The sequence below is a fragment of the Echeneis naucrates genome, chromosome 7 (genome assembly GCF_900963305.1).
Source record: "Echeneis naucrates chromosome 7, fEcheNa1.1, whole genome shotgun sequence".
Classification (NCBI taxonomy): domain Eukaryota; kingdom Metazoa; phylum Chordata; class Actinopteri; order Carangiformes; family Echeneidae; genus Echeneis; species Echeneis naucrates.
Window position 1 is genome coordinate 11,678,523 of NC_042517.1, and position 17,341 is coordinate 11,695,863.

Here is a 17,341-nt window from a genome sequence, read left to right on the forward strand (position 1 = left end):
TTTTTTCCTTTGTTTTGACCCTTCGATCTTAAACTGATTACTTCAGTTTTAAATTGACATTTAACCTGATTTGGGAATACCAGCATTATACAAATGAAAGCACACATAATTGTAGTTTTAGCATTAGACCAAGGATGGGAGAAAATAAATAAATCACCAAACACTTCAAACTATATTGTTTATTACATATTTCTGCCAGTGCTTACAGCAACACAAGACCTTGACAGATTGGACATATTGCAAGTACAGTACTCTTACCACTTCTGGCAGAGCCATACTAAAGTTACAGTAGCTCACTAATCAGTAGAGAACAGAGTATCACAACAACTTACGTGACGCTAAAGAAAAAAACTCTTACAGTTATACTGACACAAACATCAGGACAGACACTATTCAGGGGCTAAAGCATAGTTTTATGACCTGAACTGTGGTTGTATCAACCACAGACTTGGACCTCAGATTTCCGTGGTGTTCTCTTCATCTTCCCTCCAGGCAGGACAGAAGACCAAACTTGGCGCATATGTGTGGGGGTTACTTATGAGCAATGAACACACAGAGGCCCAACGAAGACCTGTTTAGATGGGGTGCCTGAAGTTCTGGCCAGCAAAACGGGCCTTATCCCCGAGCTCCTCTTCAATCCTGAGTAAGAGAGATGACAGTTTGTTAAGGTGGATTGATCTACAGAACCAATAAAGTATGCATGTGTTTCTGGACTGGACTTACCTAAGCAGCTGATTGTACTTGGCTAATCGCTCAGATCGGCAGGGTGCGCCTGTCTTGATCTGATGGGACAATTAATGACATAAAACCAAATCTGAGATGTAAAAACTAAACTGGTGGTAAGATTTGGATCATCATCTTAATCTTTTGTCAGTTAAGACTTTACCTGGCCAGTGCAGAGCCCGACCACCAGGTCAGCAATGAAGGTGTCCTCTGTCTCTCCAGAGCGATGGCTAACCATCACACCCCAGCCATTGCTCTGGGCCAGCTTGCAGCTAAAAGAGAAGACATACATGACCCCTGTAAGTCAGCTGACACTTTATTTACTTTTTTATATTTTGGCAACAAATAGGATCCCACAATTGTGAACACTCACGCCTGCAGGGACTCTGTGACAGAGCCAATCTGGTTGACTTTAAGCAGCAGGCAGTTGCAGGCCTTGTCAGCCACACCCTTGGCAATGCGCTTGGGGTTGGTCACAGTAAGGTCATCACCCACCACTTGGATACTGGTGCTAGCTGTGAATTTGGACCATGCCTCCCAGTCATCCTGGTCAAAGGGGTCCTCAATAGACACGACTGTTAGAGATAAACAGAAGCAAAGAGAAATGTCAACCACAACAGATACAACAAAACACCAGAGCTACTGAAAGAGACTCAAAGAAGGATAAAATCTGGAATGGTTTCTTTTCCTGACCACTTGAGGTCGGTAGAAACAAGCTGTGAAGTGCTCTTTTATTCACACTAGGTATGTGCTAATTGAGACAGTAGTGCAGAGAACATTTTTAGAAGAAAAAAAATGCTCATGACCTTGATGAGAGAACAGTACCTTTTCATGCATGCATGATTCTATTCATATTATACTGCATATATACTACCCTACAGTCTGCTAGATCAAAATTTGTGTAAAATCAAGTAGCTTCATATCATTCCAATCTAATTATCTAAGTTATCCTGCAGTACTATATACATGTCTACCCACCAGGGTAATCTTTGACAAAGCTCTTGTAGAGGTCTGCCAGTTTGTCAGATGAAATGTAGCGGTTGGGGTCATCAGGAGACTTGAAGTCCAGGTCGTACTTTCCACCCTTGTAGAATTCAGAGGCAGCCACATCCATGCCAATCACAATCTTATCAGTGTAGCCAGCCTTGGCGATTGCATTCTTCAGCAGCTCCAGAGCTGAAAGATGGGGAAAAAAAAAAAAACATACTACAGTAAAAATGTGCCCAGAGATGTTGCTGAGAAAATTAAAACATTTGCTTTTTACAAATGAGTCACCTCTGAAGACTGCCCCACTGGGGCATTTGCCATTTCAGCACCATGACCTGATACTGGAGTCAAAGGCTGACAGTCAAGGCACTCAGTACTGAACTGAGGCCTTAATTTAGAAAGCATATGTCAGCCCAAGAGTGAAATGATAAGTGAAGTACTTTTCCTGGGAAGGTCTAAGAATGTGCTCCTTTTGGAATTGTCAAAGAGTGCAGCAATAACGTTTGTTGATCAGCAACTAAATGTTTCTTAAAATAAATAAAACATTCAGTTGGACCTTTAATCGGTTGCTTGGAATGAAATGCTTACTAAAAAACAGCTGTTATAACTTTCTGTTTGCTCTGACCTTCCTTGTTTTCCAGGATATTGGGGGCGAAGCCTCCTTCATCTCCTACATTGGTAGCATCCTTGCCATATTTCTCCTTGATGACATTCTTCAGGTTGTGGTATACCTCAGCACCAATACGCATGGCCTCTTTGAAGCTGCTGGCTCCCACAGGGAGGATCATGAACTCCTGCATGGCCAGCTTGTTTCCTGCGTGAGAGCCCCCGTTGATGACATTGAAAGCCTGAAGGGGAAACGGAGAGGATCCACTTTCAGCCTAATAGATTCTCAACTGGATAGACTTTTAAAGAGAATTTAAGAAACACGACTTAAGCGCTTCAACTAATATACTCACAGGGACTGGCAGGATGACTTCAGGGTGGCCAGCCAGGTCAGCAATGTGGCGGTAGAGAGGAACGCCCTTCTCTGCTGCACCAGCCTTGCACACAGCCAGGGAGACCCCCAGGATGGCATTAGCACCGAACTTAGCTAAAGGAGAACAGACACAAATATTTAAATACAGGGTCTTTCATGACTACATTCATGAATTATTCTTGTTCTCTGGTGTCTATATTGATCATTGTTTGAGCAGTGAGTATTTTCATGCATGTTGTAAGTATTCACTTAAAAAATGGTTTCTGCTGTCATAATCTTATAAAAAAAACATCTTATTCACTGCTCCCTGTGTAGCAGACATTCAGTAATTTACTCTGGAGTGAGCAGTGAACTGGCCTTTATGACAACTGATCAACATCATTTTGGGAAAGGACAAGTTTCCATAAGATATTGGAGGAATTTCATAATAAAGCCATAAAATAGCTAACTTTGAAGTGAGAAAATGCTGAGATATTATGAATGAACATGAGGCATAGTTGCATACTATATTTATGTTATATTTATGTTAAGTGGATAGAATTTTATTTCAAATCTCTAAAGTTTACAAAACTGTGCACTAATATTGCCAACTTAATTTGAGAACACATGTTATCAGCCTACATTTGTTTTCTGTTCCATCCATGTCTAGCATCAGCTTGTCGATCTTCTCCTGCTCCACAACACTCACATCCTGTATTAGACATAATACAATATGTTACACCATACATTTAGGAGTAAGAATACAAAGATTAAACTCTCACACATTAGTTCAGAACACACTCCAATAATGTTAGATTAATCACAGCATATCAGAATTATACCACCCACACTCTGCTAATACAATGGTGAATTGTGAATTTAGGTGTGTTATGTTTAAAAATGCAAGGATTAATAGCAATCAGCTTCTCAACATGTTGGTTTTCTGTAGTTTCTTACCACTTGTCATTGAGACTGTGTGTTGCTGCCAACGTTACTAATATGCTCACATAATTTTTTAGATGAAATTAGTAATTTAACAATAATATTAATCAAACAATAAATGGTCCTACCTTGCTAACCAGTGCAGGTGCAATTGTTTTATTGATATGCTCAACAGCTTTTGAGACACCTGCAAGGGACAAGCACACTATGACTGACCCAGACAGAGCAGGATCATGCAGCTCAGGCAAACAGATGACCACAGTGCATCCCATCCAATCTTATGACTATGCAGAGTTAACAGAAAATATTATCTTGCAACCATGACCAAGACTGTGATGTTATCTGGTATCATCTATGATTGTGATCTTTATTATTTTTTTCTTTTTAGATCTGTGAACATCTGTTAATGCCTGCAAAGGTTATATTTCAAAGGCAAAACCATTCTTCATGCCGCTGTGCACAGCAATGCATAAGTCAGTCTGTTATTCCACTCTTTATTTACCTGGTTACACAATGCAGGGGCCAAGAATTCATTTACATATTTAACTGCTCTTTTGACTCCTATCAAGAGGGGGAAAAAAATGGAGGAACCCGGAAATGAAGCAGCGAAAAATTAGAATAGACAACAGAATGATATAGTATTTCTAAAGAAGAGCAGAACAGAAGCAACCAGACAGATAAAGGAGTCAGGAAAGGCACTTTACCTTTGCCCATATAGCGGGTTTTGTCATTGTCACGGAGCTCCAGAGCCTCATAGATACCTGTGGATGCACCACTAGGCACTGCAGCTCTAAAAAGACCTTGGAGAAAACAGAGAATGTTTTACTTTTGCTGTGCCATTTGCAGGACAGAAAGAAAGACAGACTGCAGTTTGATAAATTATGTAATTTTAAACATATGAGCCTTTATCATTGCATCTGACTGACTTTGATGCGTATAAATAAGACGTGGAATTCATGCAGCTCAGGTTCTATTTACAAGAACATGTTGGTCAGGACATTGAGTGTAGGAGGGGATGCTTAGTATTCACAAAATCACCACCAAGTGAAACGCAGTGGAGGCTCAGCTGTTGCCCTGCCTCAGTAATGCTGTCCATTGTTTTATGTTCAAAAGAGTGGGGAGGAAGTTGTACTGGCTGTGTTAAAGAGGGCTAAGATGTAACAAGAAAAGACAGGCTGCCAGTGCAGCTGTGGGAGTATGCGAAGCCATGGCCATTTAAAAAGACTAATTTTGGTTTCAACCAATCAAATGGAAATTTGGGATGAGCACAAATGTATTTAGTTTGTCCAGTAGACCAGCATGGATGGTCTGCTGGACCAGTCTGAGGCGATAAAGGACAGGAGGATAGAGCTGCTGTCTCGACTGTGAGCTCAGGCTTAACGCATCTTCTGTACTGAGAAGTGGAGCAAAGAGATGCTGGGAACGGCCCATCAGGCTCTGAGCTGAAATGTTATAGCCTGTCAGGCTTTCACATCATGTCTGCATTGAATTTACCAGGTCAAATTCAATCATAAGATTCATCAGTAGAATAAATGTAATGGTTTGAGTGAGATTGACTTTACATTGATGAAATTCAAAAGCATATTTACAAATAAATACATTTAAATATATATTCTATTTCAGAGAAATTACAACTGAGACATTACAATTCAAATGAGAATAAATGTCTCTCTGGATTTCTGGAGCTACTGAAATTACATCATTCTTACAACAAGCATTTTCTCGTATGCCTTTGATCTTGAGGCAAGCTGGTTTGTGAGGAAAGCTGGTTACATAATACAGCAGAGCACATTTATTATGACAGACACACTCTGGGTGCTGCACTCACTGAGCCGTTTATGCCAAATCATGCCTGCTGGCCTTAAAAGAGTGGGCTGTGTCCAAAAAAGGGAATAAAAAGGTGCTATTTACAGTAAACTGGAGCACATAGCAAGGGTTAGGGTTAAAACTGGGGCTGCAGAATATGGCTGTCGATTTCCTGCCACTGCGTTAAGGCCTGTCAGTCTGCTCCATTCTCTTCCACGTCAATGGTCATTCAGGTTGCTTCATCAACATTCTCGGGACATTTAATTGGGTTGAGTTGTCCTTTTGTTTTATCTCACAGAGCAGAATGGATTGCCAAAAAACCTCCAATCCAGCCATTAGTTAATTAAATAAACAAATCCCAGCCTTTGGTCACAGTACAGGTTTTAAGTGTTTCAGGTTCATTATGTAATGTATCTATGTATCTATGTACTCTAAATTATAGTACAGCAATACAGTGAATTTTATTAATCTGTCATCAATACCTTCTATGCAATATTCCAACTCATGGGTTTGCTAGTGGTGCCTAATGTATAAACTATTAGTGGTCCAAAACATAAACTCTTACAGTAACAAAAAGCAGTACAGGCAGTGTGGTATTACAGGAGCTATTTTCAAACATTCATCATCTGATCTGCCCACTATGGTCCTGGAGCTCACACCAGAACACTGATACTCACTCAACCATCACTGTCTAGTCTTCACCAGCTTTATAACTTGATTAGATACAAAAAGAATTTTACGAAGAAACAAATATGTTATAATTGCATCTTTCACACATATTCAGCAGTAATTGCAAGTTTTATGGTTTTATACAAAATTATGGTTGACCTTGAAAAACCTGTTGTACATCGCATTAAGGATGTACAGAGGTCTTCCCCAGGTGGCTGGGTACATGTGCCAACATTGGTCACAATGTTAAATTGAATGTAAAAATCACAAGTATTGGCCATACAATACCTTTCTTGGTGTACAGATCAACCTCCACGGTGGGGTTGCCACGGGAGTCAAAAATCTCACGGGCGTGGATCTTCAGGATGGACATGGTTCTGGATCTGCAGATGAGACAGCAGAAAACAGAGTTTGGTATAGCGCAGTCTCATGGTCCAAGCAGACAGACAGTGGCTATGCTGCAGTGCTACTGTCTGCATTTAAGCTTTGAGCCAAATCAGTGAAAACTGTAATACCAACTAGAAAATTCCAGGGAAATTTTGAAGTGCCACGGGACCCGGGGCCCGTCGTCCGTCGCCCGTCGTTTGTTGCCCTTCGCCCGTCGCCCGTCGCCCCTCGACTGGACGAGCAACCCGCGTACCGTCATGCTGTCGAAAGCCTTCCTGCTGAAATTTCCGCTCGGAGAACCGATTGAGCTCGATTCAATGAGTGTGTCTGTATATCTGTCTCTGTGTATGTCTGTGTAAATGTGTGAGTGCGTGTCTATATCTGTCTCTATTTGTGTCTGTGTATATGTGGGAGTACGTCTGTATATCTGTCTCTGTGTGCGTCTGTATATCTGTCTGTATCTGGCATCTCTATATCTCTGTGTGTGTCTTTGAGAAGAAATTGAAAGTGATGGCCATAGGCCACAGACAGAGTGAGATGAGACCAGCATGACAATTGATCTGTGATTGTGTAGTAAGCGTAGGAGCTATCATAAAGCCTGTCGTCACAAACAGAGGTCAAAGTCTCGTGACCTTTTTAAACTTTGAACGGAGTTTCTGTGACAAAGCATGACGAAGCAGTGAGGCTCCAAAGTGGGGTGGGTTTGATCCACAGACCTGATCTGTATATCTGTCTCTGTGTATGTCTGTGTAAATGTGTGAGTGCATATGTCTATCTGACTGTATGTATGTCTGTGTATATGTGTGAGTGCGTCTGGATATTTGTCTCTGTGTGTGTCTGTGTACATGTGCGAGTGCGTCTGGATATCTGTCTCTGTGTGCGTCTGTATATCTGTCTGTGTCTGCATCTCTATATCTCTGTGTCTGTCTCTGAGAAGAAATCATTCAAAGTGATGGCCATAGCCAACAGACAGAGTGAGATGAGACCAGCATGACAATTGATCTGTGATTGTGGAGGAAGCGTAGGAGCTATCATAAAGCCTGTCGTCACAAATAGAGGTCAAAGTCTCATGACCTTTTTAAACTTTGAACGGACTTTCTGTGACAAAGCATGACGAAGCATTGAGGCTCCAAAGTGGGGTGGGTTTGATCCACAGCAACAGCTTCACATAGACCTGAGCTGGGAGAGCTGCGGTCATCACGGTGATTTGAGAATTCGCTCAGGTCAGAGCTCAGACTCTCCCATGGCTTTTGACAATGCGCGTGTCTGTATATCTGTCTCTGTGTATGTCTGTGTAAATGTGTGAGTGCGTGTCTATATCTGCCTCTATTTCTGTCTGTGTATATGTGTGATTGCGTCTGTATATCTGTCTCTGTTTGCGTCTGTGTATATGTGTGAGTGCGTCTGGATATTTGTCTCTGTGTGTGTCTGTGTACATGTGTGAGTGCGTCTGGATATCTGTCTCTGTGTGCGTCTGGATATCTATCTGTGTCTACATCTCTATATCTCTGTGTGTCTTTGAGAAGAAATCATTCAAAGTGATGGCCATAGGCCACAGACAGAGTGAGATGAGACCAGCATGACAATTGATCTGTGATTGTGTAGTAAGCGTAGGAGCTATCATAAAGCCTTTTGTCACAAACAGAGGTCAAAGTCTCGTGACCTTTTTAAACTTTGAACGGACTTTCTGTGACAAAGCATGACGAAGCAGTGAGGCTCCAAAGTGAAGTGGGTTTGATCCACAGACCTGAGCTGTATATCTGTCTCTGTGGATGTCTGTGTAAAGTGTGAGTGCATCTGTATATCTGTCTCTTTGTATGTCTGTGTAAATGTGTGAGTGCGTCTGTATATCTGTCTCTGTTTGCATCTGTGTACATGTGTGAGTGCGTCTGGATATCTATCTGTGTCTACATCTCTATATCTCTGTGTGTGTCTTTGAGAAGAAATCATTCAAAGTGATGGCCATAGGCCACAGACAGAGTGAGATGAGACCAGCCTGACAATTGATCTGTGATTGCGTAGTAAGCGTAGGAGCTATCATAAAGCCTTTTCTCACGAACAGAGTTCAAAGTCTTCTGACCCGTTTAAACTTTGAACGGCGTTTCTGTGACAAAGTGTGACGAAGCAGTGAGGCTCCAAAGTGAAGTGGGTTTGATCCACAGACCTGAGCTGAGAGAGATGCGGTCGTCACGGTGATTTGAGAATTCGTTCGGGTCAGAGCTCAGACTCTCCCGAAAACGCTCCGAAAAGTGGCTTTTGACCACGTCCCGAACTACTTCGAATTGCGAGCAAACCGTAGCTCCGGTCCGAAAAACGAAAACACCGTGAAAGACAGAAGAGTCTGGGGATTCTGACAGTCTTATTTGAAAGGAAAACTCCTTAAAATGAGCGTGTAGGGACAGTGCAAAGACAGAGTGAAATTGTTTTTAGCGAAACCTTGATTTGCATTACAGTCAATTGGGCCAAAACCAGGTGTTGCTGACGCTCTGAGCCCTCCAGTTTAAATTTGGTGAGGAGTAGAGCTCTCAAACTTAGATTTTATGAACCCCAAGACCCGTGTCTACGTTTTGACAAAAAATCTTTTGTCTCCCTTTCACGGTTTGGCCGTGAGCTCGAGTTAAACATGAAAATGTCGGTTACTTTTTCACAGTGCTCTCACTCTACTTAACGAGCGGTTACACTCTAACTTTGAGGAAAAAGTGATTCGGACTGCTCCTTTGAGAGCTCGTAGTTTGAAAAGTGGACTGTTTAGGAGAAAAAGGTTTGATTTTGTGGAAAGAGCACAAGATTTCCTCCGTTTTAAAGTTTGAATGATATTTTTAGGTGCACGTATGACTGAGCTATGCGGATGAGAAAAAAGGTGAATTTTTGAGGCGATTTTTCGTCGTCTCCAATGCATTCTCTATGGAAAATTTCGGCTGGTTTTTTTGGGAATAACTTTGGGAAAAATCGGAATATCGACTACCCAGAACTTAGCACGCTATTCCCAATCGAGCCGCACGTTTTGATATATATATTGTTGGGGTTCGTTCAGTGGTACGACCCGCATTAACGGACGAAAAAGTGACGGAATAATAAGAATAATATTAATAAGTATGGAGAAGATTAAGTAGTGCCTCGTGCTATGCACAGAGGCCACTACGAAGTAGTGTCCTCTGTGCTTATAGCCCGTGGCACTAATTAACGTCAGAACAAAATGTAATCTAATTTATAGCCGGACTTTGGAGACAGACTGCAGAGACATTAGTCACAGAAATATGTGGCCCATGCACCAAAAAAAAAAAAAAAAAAAAAACCTCTGCGGTTCCTTCAGTTTACTCAATTTATCTGATTGCAAAACAGCGTTGAGTGCACTACTGCCAAACACTTCAGCAATAACTCCTGATAACATGAATGAAAAGTCACAATAAGAAATGATAAATGAGTTGCCATTCACAATGCATGTTGGTTAAAGGATTTGGTTGTGGTCTAATCTCTTGAATCCCTTGTTATTTTTCAAATTCCAGCAGTGGAGGTCAGAGAAGGATTTGAGCCAGACAGACCATGATGTCTGCTGCTCTATTGATTTACATTTTTTTTATCCAACTTGCCCTGAATCTATGGATCCACTCACTCATCTAATCACTTTAAATGCAATGTCCAAAGCTGAACTAGAGAGTATCTACATTATGACTAATGGAAAATTCTTTGTCCTTCAAATTTAATGTGGAAACTTGCCCCTGGTTACAAGAGACAAAAATACTAAAACACAGTGGAAGTATTCTACGGTTTACTTGGGATGGGTATCGAATGTCATTAGTTTTGTTGGTACCAACCAAAATGTATCTCTGGCACAGTCATCAACCGCAAAATTTGCATTTAAAGTCTGGTGAAAATTGCTCACTTTACATACTCTGTGATCATATCGCAAAATAAACATTTGTTAAGATGTATTATACTTCATTCATATGTTAACAGTTTAGTGAATTTGACTTCAGAAACTTAAACTGAACCAGTCCTAATGAACATAAATGTAAACATTTGGTCCATTAACCCATCAACAGGCAAATATTTGACAATATACAAATATTTGGGGAGACTGCTCTGAATTTCTCACTATTTCCTGAAATCTTTTCGAGAAAACAAGACATGTCGTGGGTGTCCTCAGCACATAGTCGAGAAGATTTCTACAGAATTGAAGTTGTTTTTGCAGTCAGGTTGCTGTATAGCTGGTGAGCAGCAAGGAGGCAGCCTGGCAGCACAAAATGGCACCTACAGATAAATAAATAATGAAGGGTTGATACCTGATATGTTTTATAAGCAGCTAAATTAGAATGACCTCTGGTTGGACTGCACGAATATAGCCATAAGACATAGTAGTGTTTTGCTAGTGAGATTAAATTCAACGCATAAGCGCAGGAACACCTTTAACCAACAACGTGCCCATTCAGCCTGTGCAGGTCTGCAGGGCAGAGACGAACACCGGGTCTCCGGCGGTAATCTTCCCGTGTTCGTCGGACACACCCCCGTTTCTGCCGCAAGCAACATGTGGCGGTGTCCGACATCCATCACCTCCCTTCTGCCTTCAGAACGGGAAAAAGACCGTGTGCTGGAAGTAGAGTTTGGAACTTGACGCCCACCCACCCCTCCACACAGGCTGCAGCTCTAAATGGACAGACATGTCGCCAGCTGACGGTCAAGTTAAAAATAGACCGGGGGACTACAAACTGACCACTATCAGCCATCAACTGGCGGTCGACCCGCGGCGGATAAAAAGCAGAAAAAAAATGTCTGAGAAGGACGACACTTCGAGGTCACCGTCGAGAAGGAAGAGCAGCACGCACATATTTTGAGAAGAAGACAAAACGGTTAGTTTGAGCAGAGAGTGTTTTAGGAGTGGCTCTGTGGGCTGAGCAGCCACAGGAGGTAAAAAAGCAGAAGAAACGGAGGCGGCGTTACCTTTCCGACCTAACTGTGTGCAGCGACGGAGATGCGTCTCGCTCGTGCGGACTGGCAGGCAGAGAAGGCGCTCGTGACGTCCCGGGGTCGGTGATAAGTGGACGTAATCAGGAAGGAACGGGCTGCGGAGCGACGTGATTGGCCGGCGCTCCGGCTCGTGCGGACGTTACGCGGTGGGCTGCACGTTCACCACCGCGAGGAGTCACACGGTTCGGAGGAAGAGGATGTGGATTTGGTGTCTTGGCAGGAGCATCACTTATAATAAAGACGGCATTCAAACGTACAGGGAGCCAAATGTGTGTGTGTGTGTGGGGGGGGGGAGGGGTCTAATTTGGGGGTGGATTATGGGGAATGTATTTTATCCGGAAGGATGACGCAGAGATGTGTACGTGCGGAGCATCAGGCAGTCATCCCCGATGCGGTAGTTCGTGCCTGGTCACATGGTACGTTTTCTGGTACTGACTTGTCTTTTCCTATTTGACATTCACTAAAATGTCAAAAAAGGAGAGACTCACTTAAACATCATAATCATGAATACATCTATAAGAGTGTAACTCAGAGGGGCAACTGGACATCATTTGTACATTTGGAGTTGAAACAGTCACAGTTCAGTCCAGCACTTGGAGATTTCATACATTTCATACTAAGCTAAGTATGAAAAGGGAATTGAGGGATTGTTCACAAAAGATATAACCTTGACCTTCAAATCCCCTATCTGTTTTAAGATGCAGTAATGCACTTTGTAATGTTTTTTTTTACTTTTTTTTTTTTGTCTATATCAACACATGATTTATTCTTCCATCAAAATGGTGGTATGGGCATAGCAGTTTACCATTCAGAGGAACACAAAACTAAAAAGTTTCGATATGCATTAGGACGTGCAACTGTCATGTCTTAAAACCAGGGACTGCACCAGTAATTCATTTAGAGACTTTTCTGCAATGAATCACAGAGTTTCCAACAGAAGTCTGACATCTCATCAGCACAAGACAGCGGTTTCATGCAGCTGCGCAGTGCAGTGCAACATCCACAGCAGATCAGAGATGCTGGAGTTCCTGTCAATGGCGTGCTGAAATCCTGCTGCAGTGACCTTGAGACTGACAGTATGACACCCAACTGCACCATCTGCTGGCTGAATGCTCTCACTAAAAATGCCCCCCGGCATATAGTTTACTAGTATTACCAGGATAAGAGAGATTACTGGCCCCAAATTATTCAGTTGTATTCCTAATCACAGTAAAAAAATGTACTTGACATTTTTATATCTTAAAATGACACACTTAAAGAGTTACTGTATCTTTTAAATGAGCCTTACACTTATGGAAGCAGTAATGGACGAACACCTTAAAAACAGCCAAACTTCACACAGTGGTTGAATAAATGTTCAAATGACCACACCAAAAGTAACAACGTGTGCTTTAACATTTAAATTTATATACAAGTACAGAAATGTGACAGACAAAATGCTCTTGAGAGGATAGAACAGGACAGGTAACACAAAACAACGAGCCAAAATATTCTTGGACCAAATGCATTTGGGTCAGTGCCACATAGCCTTATTTGGGAGGCATTTGATTATTTTAGAGTGCCTGGAGTAGTTGTTAATTTAGTAAGAGCATATTTCCAGGATATCAGACTATGCTTAAGTACAGCAGGCTTTACAACAGGTTGGCAGAGGCTAGAAATAGATATTATGGCAGGGTGTACAATTTCTCCTTTAGCATTCACAATGGCAATGGAGGTAATAATTAGGGCTTCTAGGTGGAGAGAGGTGACAGGATGGGATGTGCCTTACATTAATTAGGGCATGCATGGATGATATGACGTTGATAATTACAACAGTGCCATGTATGAAAAGAATACTTGAGAGACTTAGTAAAAACTTAAATTGGGCTAGTATGAAAATCAAGCCTAGTAAGTCTAGAAGTATCTCAATAAGTAGAAGGAGATTAAGTGATCGAAAGTTTGTAATAGATGAAGAGGAAATTCCAATAATTAAGGAAAACCCAGTAAAGAGTCTCGGTCGGTGGTACAAGACAGATTTGCATGACGGAGAACAGGTAGTGCAGTTTCGGAAGGATATTGCTGAGGGACTGGATAGAATAGACAAATTAGGGCTTCCAGGAAAGTTGAAGCTGTGGTGTTTGCAGTTTGGATTATTTCCCAGGTTGATATGGTAACTGCCAGTATATGAGATTCCAATATCTCCTGCAGAGAAAATGGAAAGACAAGTAAGTTTTTACATTAGGAAGTGGCTAGGTGTTCTGAGATGTTTAAACACTGAGGCACTTAATGGGAAAGGCATACAGCTCCCAGTATCTAGTCTAGTGGAGTTTAAATGTACTAAGGTTGGGACAGAGCTCCTGTTCTCCTGATCTGGGAGTAAAGACGTGGTAGTTAGTAAGGTGGTTCCAAACCCAACCAAGGGGAGCAAATGGAAAGCAAAAATGGCAGTGCAGGAAGTGAAAGCAACTCTTAGGCATACGGAGATTGTGGGTAATGTACAGATAGGCCGGGGAGGTTTGGCACTTGGTCCAGGCAAACCGGTGTGGAGCAGAGCAGGTCCCAAAGAGAAGAGGAAGCTGGTTGGAGAGCGGGTGCGCAGACAGGAGGAAATATTAAGGAGTGCGTGGGCAGTGGCTCAGGCTAAGCAGGGACAGTGGTTGAACTGGGAAGGTGTAGAGAAGAAAAAGCTTAGTTGGAAAGAGCTGTGGAGCATGGAGGAAAGTAGTATTAGATTTTTGATAGGTATGATGTATGATGTAACATATAATGTATTGCCAACTCCCCAGAACCTAAAACTCTGGAGACACGCTATGTTCATTGTGTTCAGGTACTGCACACCTAAAGCACATTTTGTCATGTTGTAAAGGTTTGCAGCATGATCTGCTGTTGCTTTGCTGAGGGAGTTAGGAGGAAGGGGAAAGAGGTGAGATAAATAGTGAAGGAAATGTCAGATGAGGCAGTAAGATCCAGTTGGTGGATTTGGATTAGAAGAAGTAATAGTAGCTGGGGGCCCAGCAGGGGGAGCTCTTAAGCTAGACAGACTCTAGGGAGAAGCAGAGGAAGAAATCCAGGAAGAGGAAGTGTATTTAAGTGGAGGGTGTGGCCTGCTTGAGCCTCTTTGAGACCATGCGGTTAGTCCAGGTGAGTTGGCTTGTATTGGTTTGATTATAGGACTGTTCAGGTGAGTTTGTTGGCTGAATCTGCCAGTGTAGCTTGTCCTCCACCTCCTGCACCCTCTACACTTTCATGTCCCCTACCTGAACCAGGGTCTGTATCCCCACCCCGCTTTCTAGTTGACGGTAGTGTTGTTTGAGATAGTTGTCTTGATATGAGGAGTGGTGATGGCTGGCATCAAGGGGTGACTCTGGGACACCAGTGATCACTGTTTAGCCTCCTGGAGGTGTCGTGGGACTAACTAGACGAAACACCGGTGAAAGGAGGTTCCCACCTGATGGCCCCAAGGACATGTTAGCTATAACTGCTCACTGGCCTAGTTAGATATTATCTTTGGGGCACATAGGGCAGGGTGGAAGTTAGTTGTTAGGGAGTCTGAGTCTGGTCCATTTTATGTCACAAGTTTCTTGTTTACTCAAAAATCAAAATTCATATAAATGTCTAATCTGCAAGTTAAGTTCATTATTAATTTTAACTAAAAGGCATTTTTAGGCTTCACAGCAGAAATTTGAATTCATTTTAGAGAAGCATGTGTTGTTCACACGGTCAATTTTTTTTTTTTTTTTTTATTCAAATGTACCAGCAAAATCTGACATGTTGGAAGCCATGAACAAGAAATTATTTAGGTAACTCTGCTCTGTACATCAAATTTTCAAGAGGGTACATTTTTGGAAACACTTGCAGAAATCTACAGAAACCACAGATTCACAAACAAACTTATTTGAGCAAGAATCAGGCCTATGTGGAGCACTTTAAACCAATATGCCAATATGAGTGCCACCATTCATTTGAAAATGTCTGTCCTGAGGAAAAAAGAAAAGGTATTCTTGGTCCCAGACAAGCTTTGTTCAAAATTAACAATGGTTACCATCAGGATTCATGAATAATTCATTAATACTTGACTAACTAGATTTATCTAATCCAATCATTACAACAACTGTAGATTTGTTAAATTGTGGAAAATCTCCCTGGCGCGCGCGTCCGTGCATGTCCCCTCCCTTGCACTCACAATGCAAGAATGTACAGTGTGGTTCATAAGTCAGAGAGCACTTTGTCACTGTCAGAAATGTGAATGTGGTCTTGGGAACTTGGGAAAAATTGGGAAATTGGGAAAAATTAGCTAATAAACAAGAAGCACAAAGTACTGTTGGAATTCTTCCACTAGAGACCGTAAATATGTCAATAAGATTCCATGCCTTTGCGAGACACTTCCCTCTGAGCCAAAAATCAAACTTTGGGGGACACTGGAGAAAGAACACCAACAGGCCATTCAATGAAGCTCTGATTGAAGTTTCAGGGCAATCAATCTGTGGGATTTCAGTCTGGACCAACCAAAAGGCGAGAGGAAACTCTATCACACGGGGGACAAAAGCTCTTCTTGTTGATATGATACCAAGTTATCTTAGCTTATCACAAAACTGGAAACGGAGCATATCTATGTCTGCATTAAAGAATATCACCATGACCACGCATCACTCTTAACCAGAGACACTAATTTCCTCCAGTATTTTGCCCGATTGCCTTGTTACAACTGAGAACCAATCATATTTCTCAAGATGAGTAATTCCTGAGAAGTGTATTTCTCAAAAAGATGAACTTCATTTACTTTGGTTACATATCTACTCAGTTATTCTGTTAGTGGTAACCCAAGTGTCTGCCACCTCACTGTACCCCCCTCCTCTTCCAACTAGCTGTGAAATGCTTGGTCACAACTGCACTGGCCAAGACGAAAAAGAGACACATTGATCTGCTGCATGTTGCTGTGAGTGAACAAAGGAGGTTTCCCATGAGCAAAGTCTCTGCACTCTTTAACACTTCTAAAACTTTAACTTTTAAAATGAGGCAGACTGGGTGAATGAGGTGTGAACGCTGGTTTATCTTCCTCACCCCAGCTTCAAATTTCTGAGTAATATTCTAAACAGGACCTCCAACTCCTTTAACCCCCAACACAGATCTTAAGGTCAAGAAAATTTTTAAGTAAAGCAAAGCAGGAATTTCTCCTTTTTATTCTTACAGTTTGACCCATTTCCCCCAGTGCAGCTGCTCAGTGAGTCAGACTGTGGTTTCACTGGGCAGCTTCCAGGTGTGAATGTGTGGAACTGTGTGAGCTGGGCGTTTCTGGAAAGATCCTTCATGCTCAGTGGAGCCTGGTTGAAAAGGTAAAAGGATCTAAAAGCCATCAAGTCTCTCTCTGCAGTGGTATTCCATGATATAGAGGATGGATCTAACAGTCAGCATGCTTTCATGTATATAACACTTTTAATAAAACTTGGTTGACTGTGACATAAAGTTTTTCCACACATATCTTTGGCCCCCAGTATGAAGCACAACTTCCTAGAAATTTGACATTAATCAGAAAGCACTTTGACAAAAGTTCAGAAAAAGTTAAGTCACACGATGAAAAGCCACTTAACAGATACACAGAAATAAACATAGTTTTTCCGTCCAGCTATCTTGAGAACCTTTTTGGTACAGTTCAGAAAAAGAGGCTGCACTGACACGCACACAAGTAATTTAAAAGAATAAACCAGCAATCTAGCTCTATCACTCAATTTTCACAACAGCATGTTTAAGAGGAAGTGAATTTGTTTCATCAGATCAAAGTTTGTGAACGCCCAGTGTGCACACAAACTTGACTTCCCTTTATGCTGTCAACAATTTTTTTTTTTTAATTATTTTTTTTTTTATGAATTTTAATGACCCGTTTCAGGTGGTCAATAATATTCTTAAATTTTCATTGCATACTTTGCT

The 17,341-nt window shown here is 41.8% G+C and overlaps 1 protein-coding gene across 2 annotated transcripts; it reads right to left on the minus strand.

Moving 5' to 3' along the window:
- Positions 1 to 164: 164 nt before the first annotated feature.
- On the minus strand, positions 165 to 11,564 carry eno1a (enolase 1a, (alpha)). 2 transcript variants are annotated; one of them, XM_029505430.1, is made up of 12 exons: positions 11,411 to 11,564; positions 6,374 to 6,468; positions 4,315 to 4,410; positions 3,739 to 3,797; positions 3,311 to 3,380; positions 2,670 to 2,803; positions 2,336 to 2,558; positions 1,702 to 1,899; positions 1,097 to 1,298; positions 887 to 995; positions 724 to 782; positions 165 to 639 (listed from the first exon to the last, which is right to left on the minus strand). In XM_029505430.1, exons 2-12 carry the CDS (start codon positions 6,456 to 6,458, stop codon positions 576 to 578), a joined length of 1,299 nt encoding a protein of 432 aa, XP_029361290.1. In that variant the 5' UTR covers positions 6,459 to 6,468; positions 11,411 to 11,564; the 3' UTR covers positions 165 to 575. The 2 variants fall into 2 exon arrangements, with proteins under 2 accessions (XP_029361290.1, XP_029361291.1); XM_029505431.1 differs by lacking the exon at positions 3,739 to 3,797 and adding an exon at positions 4,113 to 4,171.
- Between the last annotated feature and the right edge of the window lie 5,777 nt (positions 11,565 to 17,341).

Bases quoted from the DNA above. Each gene is read 5' to 3' on its own strand.
- eno1a (XM_029505430.1), bottom strand. From the start codon at position 6,458: ATGTCCATCCTGAAGATCCACGCCCGTGAGATTTTTGACTCCCGTGGC. The intron at 1,900-2,335 runs GTCAGAGCAAAC...CCCATCTTTCAG, and splicing joins TATCCTGGAAAACAAGGAAG to CTCTGGAGCTGCTGAAGAAT. The intron at 996-1,096 runs GTGAGTGTTCAC...CTTCTCTTTTAG, and splicing joins GTCACAGAGTCCCTGCAGGC to CTGCAAGCTGGCCCAGAGCA.